General features: G+C 38.7%; 1 protein-coding gene across 6 annotated transcripts in view; it reads right to left on the reverse strand.

Moving 5' to 3' along the window:
- KHDRBS2 (KH RNA binding domain containing, signal transduction associated 2) overlaps positions 1-19,317 on the reverse strand; it is a 636,352-nt gene that overhangs the window by 313,728 nt on the left and 303,307 nt on the right. For all 6 annotated transcript variants that reach the window (XR_009354772.1, XR_009354769.1, XR_009354770.1 and 3 more), the window contains exon 4: positions 2,930-3,076. Coding sequence is in view for 2 of the 6 variants with exons in the window: in XM_059178344.1 (XP_059034327.1) it covers positions 2,930-3,076 (147 nt within the window). In the remaining 4 variants the exon portion in view is untranslated. The remainder of the gene's footprint in view (positions 1-2,929; positions 3,077-19,317) is intronic.

Genomic DNA, 19,317 nt, shown 5'->3' on the forward strand with positions numbered 1-19,317 from the left:
ACCTGAGCAGAAGGCAGAGGCTTAACCCACTGAGCCACCCAGGTGCCCCAGGGAGAGAGATTCTTAAGCGGACTCCACACTTAGCCCAACCTGGGGCTTGATCTCACAACCCTGAGATCACAACATGAGCTGAAACTAAGAGTTGGAGGTTTAACTGACTGTGCAACCCAGGTGCCCCTATTTATTTTTTAAAAAGCTTATTCAGGGGCATCTGCATGGTTAAGTCAGTCTGACTCTCTGTTCTGGCTCAGGTTGAGATCTCAGGGTTGTGAGATCAAGATCTGCCTTGGGCTCCAGGCTCAGTGAGAGGACTTCTTCTCTCTTTCCCCCCTTTTCCCCTGCCCCTCTCCACACTGGTATGCTCCCTCTCTCACCAAAATAAATAAATCTTTAAAAAAAATTTTAAAAGAGAACAAAAACTTATTCATTCAATCATTTATTCACCCATATAAAAAATATTTATTACATGTTCCCATGTGTCTGGCATAGTTCAAAACAAGGAATCAAGCAGTAAAACTAGACAATAATGCTCACCCTCATGACATTATATTTTAGCAGGAAAACCAACAATAAATGAATAAGTAATATGTATTTTATGTGTGTAGATATAGAACAGGTTATAAAAGCTATGAGGAAAATTAAGTAAGTGAAGAGGGCCAAAGCATGAGAAGACAGTAAACTGGAGTGTTAATTAAGGGGCCAGTGATATTGTGAGCAAAATACAATAGGCTTGTACAAATGTAGGGAGGTGACTTTAGACGGTGTGATCAGGGAGGAATTTCCTGCGTTGCTAACATGAGCAGCAACCTAAATGACAGCTGTCAGTATTTCGGCGAAGAATCTTTAAAGACCCTCAGTGAGAAGTGAGCCTGGAGAGTCTGGAGTGTGAGATGAGCAGAAAGGCCGCATGTCTGGAGCAGAGAGGGGGAGTAGTGGGTCAGGTAGAGAGAAGATTCCCAGAGGTGGGCAGGAACAGGTTATATGGGTCAATGTGAGATTTTCCTTTCTCAGCCAGATGGGTATATATAAAGCATCTTAATTTTGGGATACTATGCTTTCAACTTGACCCAAGTAGCTGTGTTATATCTCTGCATCACTCTTGGTGCCTATTAATCTACCATTCCATCAGTCAGACTCCCAAACAAATAATTATTGCGCCATGCACGATGCTAAATGATGGGAATACAAGAGGCACTGCCAGCTCTGTCCTCATGGGGTCTATAGTTCCGTGGAGAAGTTACACATGAAATAATTACACGTATCACAAGGTCTAGAAATAGGGGAGATGTATCACTGGCATTTATAATAAAACGGGATTAACCTAGCCCACAACTTAGATCCAATATATATGTAGCAATTATATAGTGTACATATAGTATACATATTTAACCTCAAGAAGTCATTCCAAGATTCTATCTACTATAACAATAAAATAGATTAAAAGCATCCATTTAAGTATTGCTTGATAATTTTCTATGTCCTTTCATATACATTATGCTATTTAATATTCACAATAACTGTGACAGAGGTCAATCAGTTATAATTATCTTCTTTTTAAAGAAGCTGAAGCCCTGAGAACTTATTTGTCTACAGGCATGAAATGAATTAGTAATGTAGGTAGTCCTAGTCTTTTTCTACACCACCTATATCACTAGAGGCCTGATCTAAGTATAGTAAAACTGCTTACCCAACAGCACGAGGCATTTAGTTTGGAGGCAAAAGAAAGAGAGAATATAACATCCTCACGCTTATGAAATATTGGATCTATTTAGGAAGGTGTTCTGATAAGCACCAAAAAATAAATTGTGCAGAAATTCCGTGTGCATATAAAGTTAGGAAATAATCAGTGTGGTATGGGACTGCTCCATAACCTTGTCTTGACAGAAATTTTTAAGCTGGGCACATCAATACATTATGTGGCTAGATTTTGATGCTTTTATGTTCTGAAATTCTGTTTTGTTTTGTTTTGTTTTGTTTTTCCTTTTCCCATTCTCAAAATCATTGCCAATCAATGAATCTTACCTACCATTTCCTCTGAGTTTATTGCTTACTTTAGAAATCTACAGTGTTTCTTCATTGAACAGATTAATCTTAGCTACTCTCTTGCTCCTCTGCCCAGGCACTCCAGAAAACCAGACTCAGCATTCTCTTCCAATTATCTTATTCCCAGCTCTAAGCCCCAGCGCCAATTCTGTTTGAATGACCTCTTCCTAGAATGCTAAATTGTCAACTGTTATAAAAGCTTCATTCATTTAACCTTCCTCTATTTCTTAGAAAATCAGTAGAGAATTCTACCCAATATGCGGCCCTGAATTTGCTGCATTACTAAATGAACGATCTCTGTTGCTCTCATAGAGTGCTAAGAGTTTATTTTTCCAATTTTTGTTTGATGTCAACAATTGTCTGGCTCTATTAATATTGATTATTTTACATTATGTTTTATAATGAGCCTGCACCTGGCATAATGTCACATAACAGTACATTTGATATTTTCAAGTAACGTTATTGTCTTGTTGCAAATATTACATATCTAATCTCTTTCCCCCTCCCATTGTACCTGCAAATGCTTTCTCTATTAATGAATAATTACCAAGAATACATGTCAACTACCAAGGGATTCAGACACAAGAGAAAAGCACACTACTTCAATTACATATTTGTGTTTATGTGTCAATGTGTTTATGTGTCGTTTTCTTCCTGACTGTGAACTAGTGATGTATGGAGGACACGGTCAAACCTTGGGTATGTGGCAACATGCCAGGTCCTGTGCTAATCGTTTGATGTAACCTATTTTATTTTACCTTCTTATCAACTCCACAAATAACTAGTTTGCCACATGACTCTCTATCTAAAAAGTCAGTGACGATCAAAGGTGCACTTAAAAAAAAAGTTATGAGAAACATCTTTGTGAAAAATGAAAGACACTTACGGGAACCAGGAATTTTTTAATCTCTTCCAATGCGTGACTCATTCGTGAATAAGCTTCCCCAGGTGGAGCAAACACTTCAATTAATACATGAAGTTCATCACTCAAGTGGGCATATTTGGCTTCCCCACTCTTCCTTAATTCTTCTTCCTGTGAAAGAGGTTATTTTTAGAAATACAAATCCACCCATTTTGCATTGACTTAACATTTACTGAGATTGTGACAAAAGGGCATAATCTAAGCAAATTTTCCATAAGTAGAAACCCTTTGAGAAATAAAAATCTGGTACAAGCCATTTAAAGATTTTAAAATCATTTTTGTGTTTGAATGATTTTTCTAAAAAGCTGGCATAATTATCATCTACAATGGATTTTAATCAGCTAAATGAAAATGCTAAACCCCTGAAAAGAAGTTACAGAAATGCCTTAAAGTTTGAGTATACACTACTATATTGAGGAAGAAAAGGATTGTTTTTGTGTCTGATGAGTAATATTTTGCAGATAATAAAAGAAAGATTATCACTCTTCTTTAAGAAAACAAGAACTTTCGGGACACCTGGGTGGTTCAGTCTGTTAAGCATCTGCCTTCGGCTCAGGTCATGATCCCAGGGTCCTGGGATCGAGTTCCCCACTGGGCTTCCTGATCGGTGGGGAGTCTGCTTCTCTCACGCTCTTCCTTGTCCCTTTCCCCCAGCTTGTGCATGCTTTCTCTCTCTAGATCTCTCTCAAATAAACAAAATCTTAAAAAAAAAAAAAAGAAAAGAAAACAAGCACTTTCTAGCTATTTTTTGAGAAACAGTGTAAAGGTTACCTGTTCTCCATTAATGTATGCAAAACCAGGGCGTATCTCCCAGCCTATGTGCCCACTGGCCCAGGCTGTCATCTGCCTTTGTACCTGCATTTTCTCTGTCATTTGCTGCCTCATTTTAGTCAACAGAAGTCCATTAAAGGGCTGGCAGCTAAGCATTATGTTGGCATTCATTCTGCATGAGCTATATCTCCTCAGCTTAACCAACAACATGGTACTGTTAGATCAGATTTTTTGTAGTACTGTACCCAAGCGACTACTGTGGCCTGATTAATTCAACACAGAAGCAGAGCCAATCAGTACCTGATCTATACACTTTGCTAATGAGTGCCAGGAAGTTGATGCCTAACATCTCTTAATCTCACAATAACCTTGCACATTATTCACAACTGAGACTAGGAAACTGAGTTTCAAAAACCTCAAGTTGCTTCAGCAAAGTTGGGATTCAAACCCAGTTCATTTTGCAACCAGATTTGCATTTGTCTAGGATATTCATGGAAGCAAAATTCATTTAAAATAGTAACATAATGTTAATTATGTTTTACTCTTCCTGACTCCCCTCCCCAGTAAACTTGTAGTTGTTCCACTAAATTTCAAAGGATAAAAACTGAATGGACAAAGGGCGCCTGGGTGGCTCAGTGGGTTAAGCCACTGCCTTTGGCTCAGGTCATGATCTCAGGGTCCTGGGATCGAGCCCTGCATCAGGCTCTCTGCTCAGCGGGGAGCCTGCTTTCTCCTCTCTCTCTCTGCCTGCCTCTCTGCCTACTTGTGATCTCTCTCTCTGTCATATAAATAAATAAAAAATCTTTTAAAAAAACCTGAATGACAAAATAATTTTTAGTTTTATGTGGGGACTGACTAGAAAAGTAACATGAGTAGACCTTAACTAGATAAAAGAAAGCAAATTTGCTATTGATCTCTTACAACTTAACTATATGAACCATATTAGTGTGCTTAGCTGAAGAAATGTCCATCATTTCAATACATGAAGGATCCATGAAAGAGATGGGAAGGTGTGCTTGCTTTTCTGTCCATCCCCCATCTAATCAAAAGTCTCCAACAGCAACACCTTTTAGCCTGGTAGTCCACTCTTCATCCCTAAGCCTACTTTCCATCTCTACGTAGGGATTTTTACTTAAAAGGGTTTTCTTAACGCCCATTTCTCAGTTTAGGAAGAAGAAGCACTTGCCTCAATGACTATGCACTTACAGAGTGTAGTAAACATTTCTTTCCTCTTGGGGTTCTGCTGCAAGGCAAGCTGGTCCTTTTCTCTGGGGTCGGCTTCACTTGCACCTAAGTGTTCAGGTGGTTAAATCAGGAGTCTTCACATTGCCTCCTTCTCCATACTTCCTGAACTGATTTCCCGCTGGTTATCAAGGGCTTCTTGCTAGCCAGATTTTATAGTGTCTGCATGCCGTGAGGTATGGCATTCAAATATGAATAATAATACTCATTTTAAAGGTTCTCAAATATAATGAGCCTGACTAGATACTCTCCAGTCGGGCCACTAGGCTGATGTTCATGAATAAAATGCAGCTTGCTATTTAAAAAAATATTTGCCTCTCCCCTCCCCCATCATCTTTTATATAAGCAGATGAGGAAACTGAGGTCTTTGGCTATTAAAAAACTTCCTGGAGGTCACATGTGGGTCAGGATTTCAGCCAGGACCCAGTAAAGTAGGTGTTAGCAGTGATAAAGATTTCAAAGGAGAAAAGTTAACACAGCAGAAGCAATCGTGAGCTACTACTGGTTATTCTCAAAACTAAATTGCGTATCTTCAAAGGTGTGTTATATTGGAACTCACATATTGGCGTAACTTTTGACAGAGCAAACGTTCCCAGGCCTTTGCTTCTTCCTGTCAAACTTCGATAATAATAGTGAGGCCCCAGGATTTTGTGGATTTTGAGAAAAGTGAAGGACATTTTATAATCTAAAAATGCTACACATATTTCTTACAGTAATAAGTATTATTTCTTACATTCTCAAGTAGTATTTTAAAATATTGCTGCGCTGTTTCAAGAGAGACCAAAATAAATGTATCTCAAATGCGAAGAAGAGTTTTCTTTCTGAAGTAGACGTCTAAGCGGTGAGTAACTGGAAGAGCAGGTGGTTCTTGTCTGCGGTCTTATCCAGGGATCCTGGTTCCCCCTCTCTTAACTCTAGCGGCCCCGAGGACATCATTCTCATGTTTGTTGATGAAGGAGGCTGTCTACCATCACTTCTAAATTCTGCTCCAGGGGCCATGGAAAGAAAATGTAGCAGCAAAAAGCTTATGTCAGGGACACATGCCAGAGGTTTCATACATCATCTCTGCTCTTCATCTCTTTGGTAAAAGTGTAGTCACATGGTGGCCCGATGCAATGGAAGCTATAAATGTGGTTTCAGACTGAGCAGCCATGAGACTCAGTGTGAGGGTTTCATTTATGACAGAAACAAGTGAGAATGGAGACTGGATGACAACAAGCCATCTTTGCACCCAGTCTTCATTTAGGGCTAGTTAAAATCATACCTATTCATTAAATCTAATTTTGTGAATAGCTAGCCATTGTCTGCCAGAACGTCCAGATTTTATTTTCAAAAACAAGACGACAAGGGCGCCTGGGTGGCTCAGTGGGTTAAAGCCTCTGCTTTCGGCTCAGGTCATGGTCCCAGGGTCCTGGGATCAAGCCCCACATTGGGTTCTCTGCTTAGCGGGGAGCCTGTTTCCTCCTCTCTCTCTGCCAGCTTGTGATCTTTGTCTTTCAAATAAATAAAAAAAATCTTTAAAAACAAAAAACAAAAAAGAAAAAACAAACAAACAAACAAACAAAAAAAAGCCAAGACTATACCCCCAGTGGATTTGTAACATGAACCTCCAAGTCTGTCTCTGGGCAGACACCACAGCCATTCCAAATCGCACCAATGTCCAGAAACCAGTAAGTACATTTAAGGTAATTTAATAAAATCTCATGAGGTATTTCTTAAACAAGAGTTCCAAATGTATTTTGAGGGAAAAAAAAGTTTATCTTTGCAGTAAATTCATTATTTGATAAGTTGATTATGAATGAGGCAGTAAGTAGTGTTTTTATGTTTCTGCCCAATTATCTTTTTGTGTGTTTTGTAACAAAGATCATAGTATTGTGGCAGGTTGCACTAGATAGAAAGGAGGACATAACAGCAAGAAAAGTAAAGAAAAAGATTAAGAAATTAGAAATGGTAGGGTTCAGTGAGTTAAGTCTCTGTCTTCGGCTCAGGTCATGATCTCAGGGTCCTGGGATGGAACCCCGAAGCATGGGCTCTCTGCTCAGTGGGAAGCCTGCTTCTCGCACTGCCCCACCTGCCTGCCTCTCTGCCTACTTGTGATCGCTGTCAAATAAATAAATAAAATCTTAAAAAAAAAAAAAGGAATTAGAAATGGTAGCGAAAAATCTTGGGTATAAATTGACATGAACTGGTCCGAAGTTACCAGTACAGAAGACTGGTTCTCCATCTAATGAAAGCACAGAAAAGGGCACAGGGACTAAATCAAAAGAATGTAAGATGCACATATTAGAAGGTGAATCAGCATGATGTCATTTAGAATTCTGCTTAAAAGACTGCACATTCGGTTGATATTATTTAATCTTCCATGAAAAAGGTACATTTATTCCACTGAGGATATTTACTTAAGCCGCTGACCTTCAGAACACGATTTATGGTGTTCAGCTATTACAAAGGAATCACGAGCTAATTATTTCAAGCGCAATTATTAGCTGCTAAACATGAGAAATTCAAAACAAAGTCATTACAAATATTGAATCTAGTTTTACATATCCCCAAACATTCTACACCCATGTTGTACCCTAAGGTAAAATATAAGTAAAACATATCAGTTTTTTACTGGTTGTTTTACAGAGAATAGCATCACAGGAAAGAGAGTCTAATTTGAATTGCATTCGTGTGTTAAATCGTTAAAAGGATTTTAAAGAAAACTTTCTCTTAGGAATTATCACTTGTATTTTAGCTTCCACAAAAGAATGCTTCTGATTTGGAAATAATTTGACAATTAGAAAAGTTTCCTCTTAATTCAAAATAGCATGTTCACTGAAGAAAACTTGAAAAAAATCCCCCAAACTACAAATATCTTAAAAAATATCAACAACCACACAATTTAAGACACACTATTAGCATTTTCAGTGTATCTTCTTCAAGTATCTTTTTACAGTAATAGCAATGAAATTGAAATCATAATTTTAATATTGCTTCTTAGGTCATGGGTATGCAAAGTACTTTCCATAGGCTATCTAATTTTGTATGTACAACTATACTTTATTCTACATAATGTTACTTCCTTCATTCTACTGATGAGGGGACTGGTACACAGAGAGAAAATTGTCCAGGATTACAGAGACTATAAATCATGGAGTTGGGTTAGAACTCAGGTAATCTCACACCAGGTCTAGTGGTTAATCACACTGGTATGTACTGATATAGGTATGATAAATGTAAATAAACATTTTCTAAGTCCAGATTTCCCCATAGATGTATCTGCGTAGTTTATGGAATATCATAGCTAGTGGTCTCTCAGCAATTTCCTGGTATTCAGTCCCATGTAGCCCTGAGCTGTCCAGGGTATCCTAGAGCAGATAACAGGTGCTTATGTACTTAGCCCATATGATACGAATTTCTTCTCCCCTCCTAAAAGGTTCTGATTCCTAGGAAGCTGTATGCTTATCAGTGCTATTTTCTATTATTTTCAAGGTTCTCACTACTCGTCTCCTATTTTATGAAGGACTTTACCTAAAAATGCTAGTGATCTCACGTCACATTGTTTATGCCTAACCCTCTGTTTGGACCATCATTCCAAACAAGGCATTTATCCAAAGTATTTAAGGTGGAGCTCAGATTAGTTTGCACAATTTCTCATGGATACTCATGCTGTATTCCTCAAACAAATGTACCTCATGAAGGGTCATTCTCTATTTTCCTGCACAGTTTGTCCAACAGAGGGGCAGGGTCTTTGGGACCCTCTGAACCCACATTCCATTCTGGAGTAAAGACTTCAGTCAGCTTACAACTGGGTATTTCATCTTAGTTCAGATGACTCAAGGCAAACTCCCCCAAAGAGGACACAGGATTAGATGTTCCCTTATGTTGTGAGCCTGAGTCCAGCCTTATGCTCCCTGGATTTGCCAACTTTTAGTTGTAATGTAAAACTCAAAATGTCTTAAAGTACCTTAGAATATCCACAGTTAAGAATCATTTATGGGTGACAGAGACTTCATTTAAAATATCAGAGGGGCACAAAGCAAAGAGGTCACATTGATAACCTCATTACAGCAACTCAAAAAATTCTCATTCTCTTGTCACAAGTTCTTCCCTGCTTCATTACACAATTCTATTTTTTTTTTTCTTTCCTGTGTCTAATGTTTGTATTACTCTTTCCTTCCACTTGGAATTTCCTAGGAAATTTCAAATTACTTTTCACCTCTATTAGAGAGAGTAATTTAGTTATTGAGGGCTAATTCCCAAGCTTGCAAGTCCAACTTACTGGAGCTCAGTGAAATAAAGGGTATACCAGTTAAAAGTCACAGTGGTGATCATCATTTGCTACTTGGGATGACCCTATGGAATCTGTCTCTGTCTCTGTCCACCTCTCTTTTTATCTCTCACACACACATGCAAATAGAATGCTCTTTAAAGTGGGACTCTAGTTAAAGAAAATGTTTCCATTTTGTTAAGAAGAGTGTTCACTTGCTTTGGGCAATTTTCTAAAAAAAAAAACATGTTATAAATTGCTCTCAATATGATGTAAATCATGTATTCCTCCTTTGTGTTACTCCAGATTTTGGGTTATTTTGTCTCTCCAGTGTCTCCGGAAAAAGCACACATTACCAGCAGAGAGGACACCTGAGTAACTCTGTTGATGTCCCAGCCATCATTTTTTTGTTTTGTTTTTAAAAATTTTATTTATTTATTTGAGAGAGAGACAGTGAGAGAGAACATGAGCGAGGAGAAGGTCAGAGGGAGAAGCAGACTCCACATGGAGCTGGGAGCCCGATGTGGGACTAGATCCCGGGACTCCAGGATCATGACCTGAGCCGAAGGCGGTCATCCAACCAACTGAGCCACCCAGGCGCTCCCAAGCCATCATTTTTTTAAACACCTATGTATTCACCTAGATGTATATATGTGATATCATATATATGTTATATTTTCTTCTCTTAAATATTTAATTACAGAAGTAGTCTTTACTCTGAACCACTTAACCAACTCACCACAATTGCCAAATATTTATTCCCCCATAAAATAGTTAACCAAATGTCCATGATAATCTGATTGTTAAGATCCTACTGCCTAAACTTTATAAACCATGAGTCAGTGGCATTAGTTCCCAAACTTGTTTATACCTATTGTATTTGTTATTGTTATTGTATTTTATTATATTTTTATAATTCCCCTTTCAACTTTTTAAAAATTATCAAAAAACTTTCAAACCAAAAACATATAGGTTAAGGGAGATTTTACTGTTTCAAAATTGCTTCTGTAATTACATTAATTAGTTGTGATTTTTGCACAATATTTTGTTCCTAGATTACAGCATCATTATTCTATTTCATAATTTATCTTTACACACATCTGTTTCATCATTTTCTTATCTCCCAAATTATGCTTCATATATAAGTGTATCTGATAGAATATGAGGAAGATATTCAATAAATTCTTGTTGAATTAATTACTTAGGGGTAAAAATCATGCTGCAGTTTTCTTTTATCAAAAAGAAATCTTTACTCTATTGCTCATGCTAAGTTTTCTTTTCTTTTTCTTTTTCTTTTTTTTTTTTAATTTTTTCTTTCTTTATTTATTTGACAGAGAGAGAGGGAGAGAGAGACAGTGAGAGAGGGAACAGAAGCCAGGGGTGTGGGAGAAGGCGAAACAGGTCTCCCAGAGAGCAGGGAGCCCAATGCAGGGCTCAATCCCAGGACCTTGGGAAGAAGACTGAACAGAACGCAGGCACTTAACAACTGAGCCACCCAAGTACCCCTCAGGCTAAGGTTTTCTTTAAATGCTCAACCATTTATTGTCCCAAAACCTTGGAATGGAGTGATCTATATTTACTAGTATGACTTTATTTTGAGCTTAGGAAAAATATGTCCAAATTATTATTATATTTAGTATGTCTCTGATTAAATGAATAACAATGTATAGGTCTTAACTATGTATATTCAATGATATTTTATTTTGTAAGCAAATAATTATGCAATTGCAGTTTACACCACATCAAGTATTTGTTCTGTTATTACAAGCATATAGTCTGTGTAAGTGAGTAAAAGAACAGAAGGTTGTAACTCAAGAGAGTATTGTGGTGTTACTCCTAAACAAGTTAGAATAAGCAAATTTTTTACCATAGCCCCTCCTCTCTAGACCTTCCTTGGCTTGATACCTTATTGCATAATGGCATTGGCAGCTGGTAATCTCTATACCCAACACGAGGCTCGAACTCACAACCTCGAGATCAAGAGTCACATGCTCTTCTGACTGAGCCAGCCAGGTGCCTCAGGAATTGGCAGATGGATCAGTTCTTACTAGATCATTCCGATTTCAGGAGAATCAATTTCTATATAAGTACAGTGCTTACTCTTTGCTCCCAGAAATCAATCTCAGCAAACTTTAGCATCCAGAAAGTTCCCAGTGATGCAAAATTTATAGTAATACCTTATCGACAACTGTTATAATCTTAGAGACTGAAATAATTTTTTGTATTGCTTTCTATGTATAGGAACAAATATTTCAAAAATCCTACAAATACCAACCACCGCTTTCTTTCTTTCTTTTTAGAAGGAGAGAAAGAGAGAATCTTAAGCAGCATCCATGCTTCACTCACAAGCCCAGGTCGGGGCTTGATCTCACAACCCTGAGATCATGACCTGAGCCGGAAATCAAGAGTCAGATGGTTCACCAACAGAACCAACCAGCTGCCCCCAAACGACTGCTTTTCTGCAGACACTTTTATGTAGCTCCGAGTCCAGGAAAGTGCATTGGAGCAGGACATAGAAAGCACCAAGTGTAATATCTCTTCTTGCCGTAGCTCCTCTACTAACTGCAAATTTTATCAGATATTTTGCTGTTGTGGCCTTCTTCATATGCAAGAAAAGAGAAAGTTACAGAGAGGGAATTTTCAAATGGTGCTTTGTGGAGCCCTGAGGGTTCCAGAAAGGTGTGTCTCATGGACCACATGGATACAAAACGAGGATTTTTTTCCATCCCACTCAACCATATCAACTCAACTTAAACCTGTTTATATATAACAGTTTGGGGTAAGAGGATATTGTTCCACAAGTTCACTAAACAAAAAATAATAGACAATGTTAGATATGATGATACTTAAGCTTTCTCACATCTTCAACATTTCATGACTCACCATATGACTCTCCTTCACAGCTACTGAGGACTTTGGTAGTAGAATATGCCACTTTCCAAGCAGAGTATCTACTAGGATATATTACTTGGAAAATTAAAAATTAAAAATAGAAACTATTCATGTTACTCTTTAAGCACCTACAATGAGGCTGCTACTGTGTATTTTACACACATTATGTCATTTAATTTTATAGAACCCTTAGGGGGGTATTGGAAGAAGCTGAGGGTAATGAAAAGTGAAAAAAAAAAAAAAAAAGATTTTGGAGTTAGAAATACCTCAATTTGAATTAATAGCCCTGATACTTATTATAGAAAGGTACTATATTCTTTTGAGATTGGGTTTCTTCATCTACAAAATAAGGAAACTCTAAGTCTCTCATGTAAAGATGAAATGAGATAATGGACGTAAATCCCAAGTACAGTGTCTGGCACATTATAAACCCTCAGAAAAAGTTAAAGGTTTTTTTCTCAGAGAAGCTAAGTAACTTGGTTGCAATTATTCAGTGAATAAGAGATTTGAATTTAGCAGGCCTAACTCTAAAGTGCACTCTTATGTTAATGGGTGTTTTTAATGAACATTAAATTCACTTGAAAAAATATAATTATAAAAGTTTCAAATTAACTGTTGGTTCGATGTAAGAGTACATTGGTTGAATGCTGGTTTACCTATTAAGTTAATTTAAATGTATAACTTTAAAAGAATGTATATTTGAAAATTACTCTAAACCAGAGAGCTCACATGTCGTAGAAAGATAAGGAAAAATTAACATCACCCCATGTATTTCCTTGAATTTTAACTTTCAAATGACTCACAAATTTATTGTCTACAGTATGTCACATGGATCATATACCATTGAAAGACCATATATCATGATAGGTAACAGACCAGGTTCTGCTCATGTCAGGTCTTCATTTTGGAAGAGCTCTTCCTAATTGGAAGAGCTTATCCCAGCTCTTCCAATTAATGGCATAAAACGTGGGCAAGTGACCTTACTATTCCAGATTTTGAATTCCTCCTTATAAAATGAAGATAGTAATAAAATAATAAGCACTAATCTAATATGACTATCACTAAATATCATTATGCTAAATATACAGAATTCAAAACAATATTCAAAATTCTATATAAATTGAGAGAGTTAACATATTGGAAAATCCCAATTATTATCCCAGGAGTAGTTCTTTCAGTGACAGGAATTAAAAAAAAAAAAAAAAAAAGTTGAAAACATATGATATAGAGTACATGCAAGTTTTATGCTGTGGTTTTTGCTTTAGCAATTATTTTTGTCATATTTTATCCTCAGAGTTATAATTTACTAGAGTGCTTTTTGCAGGCTTTTTCTTCTTAATGCCCCAGGGAATTTTCTTTTAACATAAATCTTCTTTAGAAATAAATAAGTCTATTGTCTGCACAGCTTTCTCCATCAAGAAGTTCAAATAAACACACATTTATTATTTATACCTTGGCTTGAATAGGATTTGTCTGAATTGTCAATTTAAAAGCATTTTTAAATACACATATGTGGAAATTCTTTTATGACAGTACAAATTAGTGGTCCAAAAATTTATCCACACAAAGTGTTTTTATACAAATGGATGCACATAAATACATGGTAGAGAAGCAATGGCTTGATCCTGAAGAGCACCTCAGGTTTTTGTCAGTTTGTCACTTGCAAATTCCTGCCCCCTCGAATTCAAAGTGGCAAGAGCTCTTCCAGGTTATAGCTCTCAGCTATGGGGAATCTTTTCTCACCACACCCATTCTAGTTTCATGAAGGGTGAAGTACCAGACATAGTGGAATCAAAGATGGTATTTTCTAAAGTAGGTCAGGATTTTAAAACCATATTAGTGGATAGTGCCAGAATATTCCTTATGGTTGAGTTTGGTAGCTGAGTGTTTACTAGAGGGTATAAACCTCAATTCAAGACCATCAAATCATACATTCTACATTAATCAAGAATGGTCTAACTTCTCAAACTAGAAGGTGTGTTGTTTGAAACAGTGAATGGAGTGTCTAGATACAATAAAAGGGCTCTTCACTATTCAAGAAAAAGAAAGTCATTGGTCTTGACCAAATGGTCAAGGTCTTCATCTTGAATTAACATATGAAAGACTTGTATCCCCTCATTTTATTTAAAAGTCACTTGCTTAGGGGAGCCTGGGTGGCTCAGTGGGTTAAAGCCTCTGCCTTTGGCTCATCTCAGGTCATGATCCCAGGGTCCTGGGATTGAGCTCCACATGGGGCTCTCTGCTCAATGGGGAGCCTGCTTTGTCCTCTCTCTCTGCTTACCTCTCTGCCTACTTGTAATCTCTGTCTGTCAAATAAATAAATAAAATCTTCAAAATTTTTTTAAAAAATATTTTTAAAAAGTCACTTGCTTAGTAATTAAGATCCTCACAAACATTTGTGGAATAGAACCATTTGGGAACACAATTTTCTAAATATGCTTCTCTAGCCTCTTCTTTTCCATATCCAGCTGGATGTAAATGGGCTCCACTCAGGTTCAGCAGAGGGAATTGAGAAGGGGAAGTGAATGCACTTGGAAAGCAGTGTTGGAGCCCAGTGGAGAGAAACGGATAAAGGGAGTGGATCCTGGGAAGAGTCTGTCCTCAGAGATCTGTGCACTTCGTGGGGGAAGGACATGGGAGTGTCATGGTTCTCCCTGACCTCAGGAGCTGAGAGGCAACCAAAAAGCCTGCCCTGCCTTTGAGACTAGGAGAAACCAAGAAAACTGGGATCAGAGGCCCACTAGGGTGGGAATCCCTGTGTCTTCCACTCACTATTTAAAGAATGTCAGCAGTAATTGATTTCAACAACCACATCTAAGTTGACAAATAAAAATAGCATACAATACTAGCAGCCATAGACAAGAAAATCAGGCAGAACATCTCAACATATGCCATTTGAACACATGCCAATTGAATGGCAGAAGGAGAAAGATGAACACTTGAATAAACACATTTTAGGAAGCAGTGAAGGAGATAAAAATGCAGACACAAAAATTTTATGGCTGTGGGGAGCCTGGGTGGCTCAGTGGGTTGCAGCCTCTGCCTTCGGCTCAGATCATGATCCCAGGGTCCCAGGATCAAGCCTCACATCGAGCTCTCTGCTCAGCCAGGAGCCTGTTTCCTCCTCTCTCTCTCTCTCTGCCTGCCTCTCTGCCTACTTGTGATCTCTGTCTGTCAAATAAATAAATAAATAATCTTTAAAAAAAAGAAAATTTATGGTTTTAAAAGATATGACTTCTAATGTAAGAACAAATGCAAATTAAAAATAAAAGGATTTTGGGGCTTCCTGGGTGGCTCAGTGGGTTGAGCCTTTATCTTTGGCTTGGGTCATGGTCTCAGGGTCCTAGTGATGAAGTTTTAGAATGTAAGTAGGTTTGGTGGGGTAGAGTCCGGAGCCAATGACCAAGAAAGAATTCTTGAGACATCTTTGGTGCAAACGGTGGTTTACTAAAGAACTGGGACTGGACCCGTGGGCAGAAAGAGCTGCTGCCCCTGTCTTGTGAGGGGTGTAAGGTTTTATAAGATGGGGTTGGGGAGGTAAGGAAAAGGGAGCCTGTTTCCTCCTCTCTCTCTCTCTCTCTCTCTCTCTCTGAGAGTTTCAATAGAACTTTCATATGCTAAAGAGGACAACAATCTGGATACCAGAGGTCTTGCCATTGTCAAGGTCATTTTTTTTCCCTTTTTAGCAAGCTATTAACATTAACATAGTTGGGAGATTCCCAAAGAATGTCACATATGTCCCACCCAGGAGTGGGGGTGGGGGAAGGTTGCAGGGTGTCAGCTTTTGCTTTGTCCTCAGCCAGCCTTCTGTTCCCTCATCACTAGGACTGGGCCCAGCATCAGGGTCTCTGCTCTCCTACCCACACCCGCCCCCACATCTCTGCCTGTCTCTCAGCCTACTTGTGATCTCTCTTTGTCAAATAAATAAATAAAATCTTAAAAAAAAAACTTTTAAAAAAGGCTTTTAAGAGGCTGACTTCTCCCTGTTGAAAATAAGAGAGTTCCTTCCCTCCTTTTTCTCACAGCACTTACTTTAGAAAACTTGTGATTGTAAATCCTCTTCTCTTTGAAATGGACATAAATCCTTTTGAAGACCAGATAGGCCTATTGTTAACTTTATTACCTAGAAGTTGATTTCTCAAGGACTTGGAGTCATTTCTTTGAAATGTAAGCATCAGGATAGATAACACCATGGTCTCCCAGTTTCTGTGGGACTGAGAAGCCTAACTTCCAGGGCTGCCTTGCTCCAAGGGGCAAAATCACCTCCCATCATGAAGATGGAATAAGTTTTTTTTTTCCCTGGGATGAAGCCGACTGGCTAACACTAATCACCCCAAGAACCACATAAAGTTAGGATGAACTCTATGACAAAGGGTCCTTTCAAGACTTCTTACTTGAGGAGGAGTTATTGTTTATGTTGAGAACAGTATGTAATGGTTTCTGTCTCCTGGGATACATGGAAGAGTGAGATTTCTTTCTGTCTTTGCCATCTCTCAGTGGATTGCCTGTGATGTCCACTGCATTGTGCCTTAATGCTTATTCAGTAATGAAAGTACTTTCTTTACTGCTATGTGGAAAGGATTTCTGGGCTGGGAAAAGATTTTGCTTTAATTATATTTCCCCATCACCCACTGAAATAGTAACCCATGCTGTGGCTACTCTGCCCATATCCTCCTCTTACCTTCCCTCATCCAGGATTTATTCACCTTTTTGATGAGGGAGCAGGAGGCTGGCTGAGGACAAAGCAAAAGCTGGCACCTTGCACCCCCTCTCCACCCGCTCCCCTCGGTAATATGTGTAACATTCCTCAGGCACCCCTGACCCCTGACTGCCCTAAACAAGAAACAAATAGTTAACTTGCAGAGATCACAATCCTACAAGACAGGAATCTCCCAACTACCTTCATGTTAATGGCTTGCTAAAAGACAGTGATCCAGCCCAGAGACCTCCAAATCCCCTGGCACCTTGTAGGCCCTCTTTAGCATATGAAAACTCCTTTGAAACCTCCCTTTCCCTCACCTTCCCCCAACTGCAGGGTACTACACTTGCCATCCCTCACAGCCCCAGGCAGCATCAGCTCTTCCTGCCCACGGGTCCTGTCCCCATGCTTTAATAAACCACCATTTTGCACCAAAGATGTCTCAAGAATTCTTTCTTGGTCATCGGCTCCGGACCTCAGCCCACGGAACCTCACCTAGGTTCTAGAACTTCATCATTTTTGCCAGACGGCTTGCTCTGGATGGGAGGGATAGCCCCACTTATGTATTTAGCAGGAAAGAAATGGCAGGGAATCAACCCCCTCTAGGAGCAGCTCTCAACTAGTGACTAGGAGAGTTGGCTTCTAAAGAATCAAGCTTGCTTTATCCTTAGACAAGGTAATCTGTAGGTTCTCTTTTCTCAGAGTACCTCAATGAAATAAACTCACAGGCTGAACTTGTTTGAGAATGCACGTTATACAGGTTTCTTCCGTTTTCTTATTTTACTTCCTCGCTCCCTTGTGAGGATTCCCAGAGACATCTCTTTCCAAATAAATATCGGGTAACTAATCTTGACACACTATCTTTTCTAAGGGAACTCAAACCCAAATAACAATTCAGCACATTCCATGAAGGAGAGAGAGGGTGATTGAACTCAGGATTTATTAAATGCCAAATTAAATGCCAAAAAAGTACATGAATAGATAAAGATCATGAAGGAAAAACAGAAATGAAGGACAGATCCAGGAAAGCTACTGTAAGGGCCTATTTAGCCAGAGTGATGCCATCCGGTTAAACAGTGATTTTGTTTATGCAGTAAAACTTAAACTGACCCTGCCCCCCCCCCCCCCCCCGGGGACTTCCTTAAAAACAAGGCCTGGAACCCAGTCCCAGGTACCAAAGCCCAAATACAAGGGTGGGTCAGGCTAGGTGGAGGTATTCAATCAGTGGGGGCCCATACTGTCTCCCTAGTTACCAAGGAGTATGGGTCCCACCCTTTGGGTGCCTTTTGGGCGCCAATTCTGACCAAGGTAATAGGCTAGTTCAAATACCTACTATAGGGTAATTTGTAATTCAATTGGCCATCCGTGTGGGACCTAGCATGACTGTGCAGCTTTCTCTGTGTTACAATCTCATTGGCCACCTGTGCATGGCCAGGCCCAACCATATGGCCTTTGCCCTTAAAAGCTAGTCTGTAAGGCAGAGAGAGGTTGCCTCTTCGCAAGGAACGGCCCTGGCTGGTCAGTTTGATTCTCAGTGCTTGGCGGGAAATAAAGCTTTGCTTGACCTTCGCTTTGTATCAGTCTCATTCCTTTGACCTTGGACCCAACACTACTCTGTTAATTAGCAGGAATTCCACAAACAGAGCACAAGGAAGGGCAAAAACAAACAAATACATAATAGAAGTAAATTTTCATAGTTTAAAGATGATGAAGGCTTACCTAATTCTATCCTGGATTGAAAAGAAAAAGACCTACATCTAAGGAGTACATTGAAGTAAAACCCCTGAACTTTAATGAAAACAAAAGTAAGCAAACAAACAAAAACTCTTAAAGCCTTTAGAACTAGTTTTACAAAGGGGAAAAATATGATTGGCAGTAGACTTCTCATTTTTAAAATTTTGATTTTAGAAATAAGGACATGTTTATCCATAACTCAAGGTTATATGGTAACCTTGCCCTATGTCAAGTGTTTCATATATATAATTTTATTTACTACTCCAGAAATGAGAGTATTCAATAACCCTTCTTCAACACTGAGAAAAGATATGACTGCAAAGTTCCCAGGGCCATGGATGCTCATGATTTAAAAGGTGATGATTATTATTTTAAATATTTTGGTATAAATTATAGCACTTCTTATGCTTTTCCAAGAAATACAATGTTTAGACTACCTGGAATTAAGTCCACTGAAAGATTATCATTAATGCAAAAAGGCAAGGCTTATTTTCAAGAGGACTCATTAGTCTAGAATTGGACTTAATAAGTTCCGAATATGGGGCGCCTGGGTGGCTCAGTGGGTTAAGCCTCTGCCTTCAACTCAGGTCATGGTCTCAGGGTAGTAGGATCCAGCCCTGTGTTGGGCTCTCTGCTCAGTGGGGATCCTGCTTCCCCCTCTCTCTCTGCCTGCCTCTCTGCCTACTTGTGATCTCTCTCTTTCTTTCTGTCAAATACATAAATAAAATCTTTTTTTTAAAAAAAAAAACAAATATATAAATA

The sequence above is a fragment of the Mustela lutreola genome, chromosome 6, assembly GCF_030435805.1.
Source record: "Mustela lutreola isolate mMusLut2 chromosome 6, mMusLut2.pri, whole genome shotgun sequence".
NCBI classification, from domain to species: domain Eukaryota; kingdom Metazoa; phylum Chordata; class Mammalia; order Carnivora; family Mustelidae; genus Mustela; species Mustela lutreola.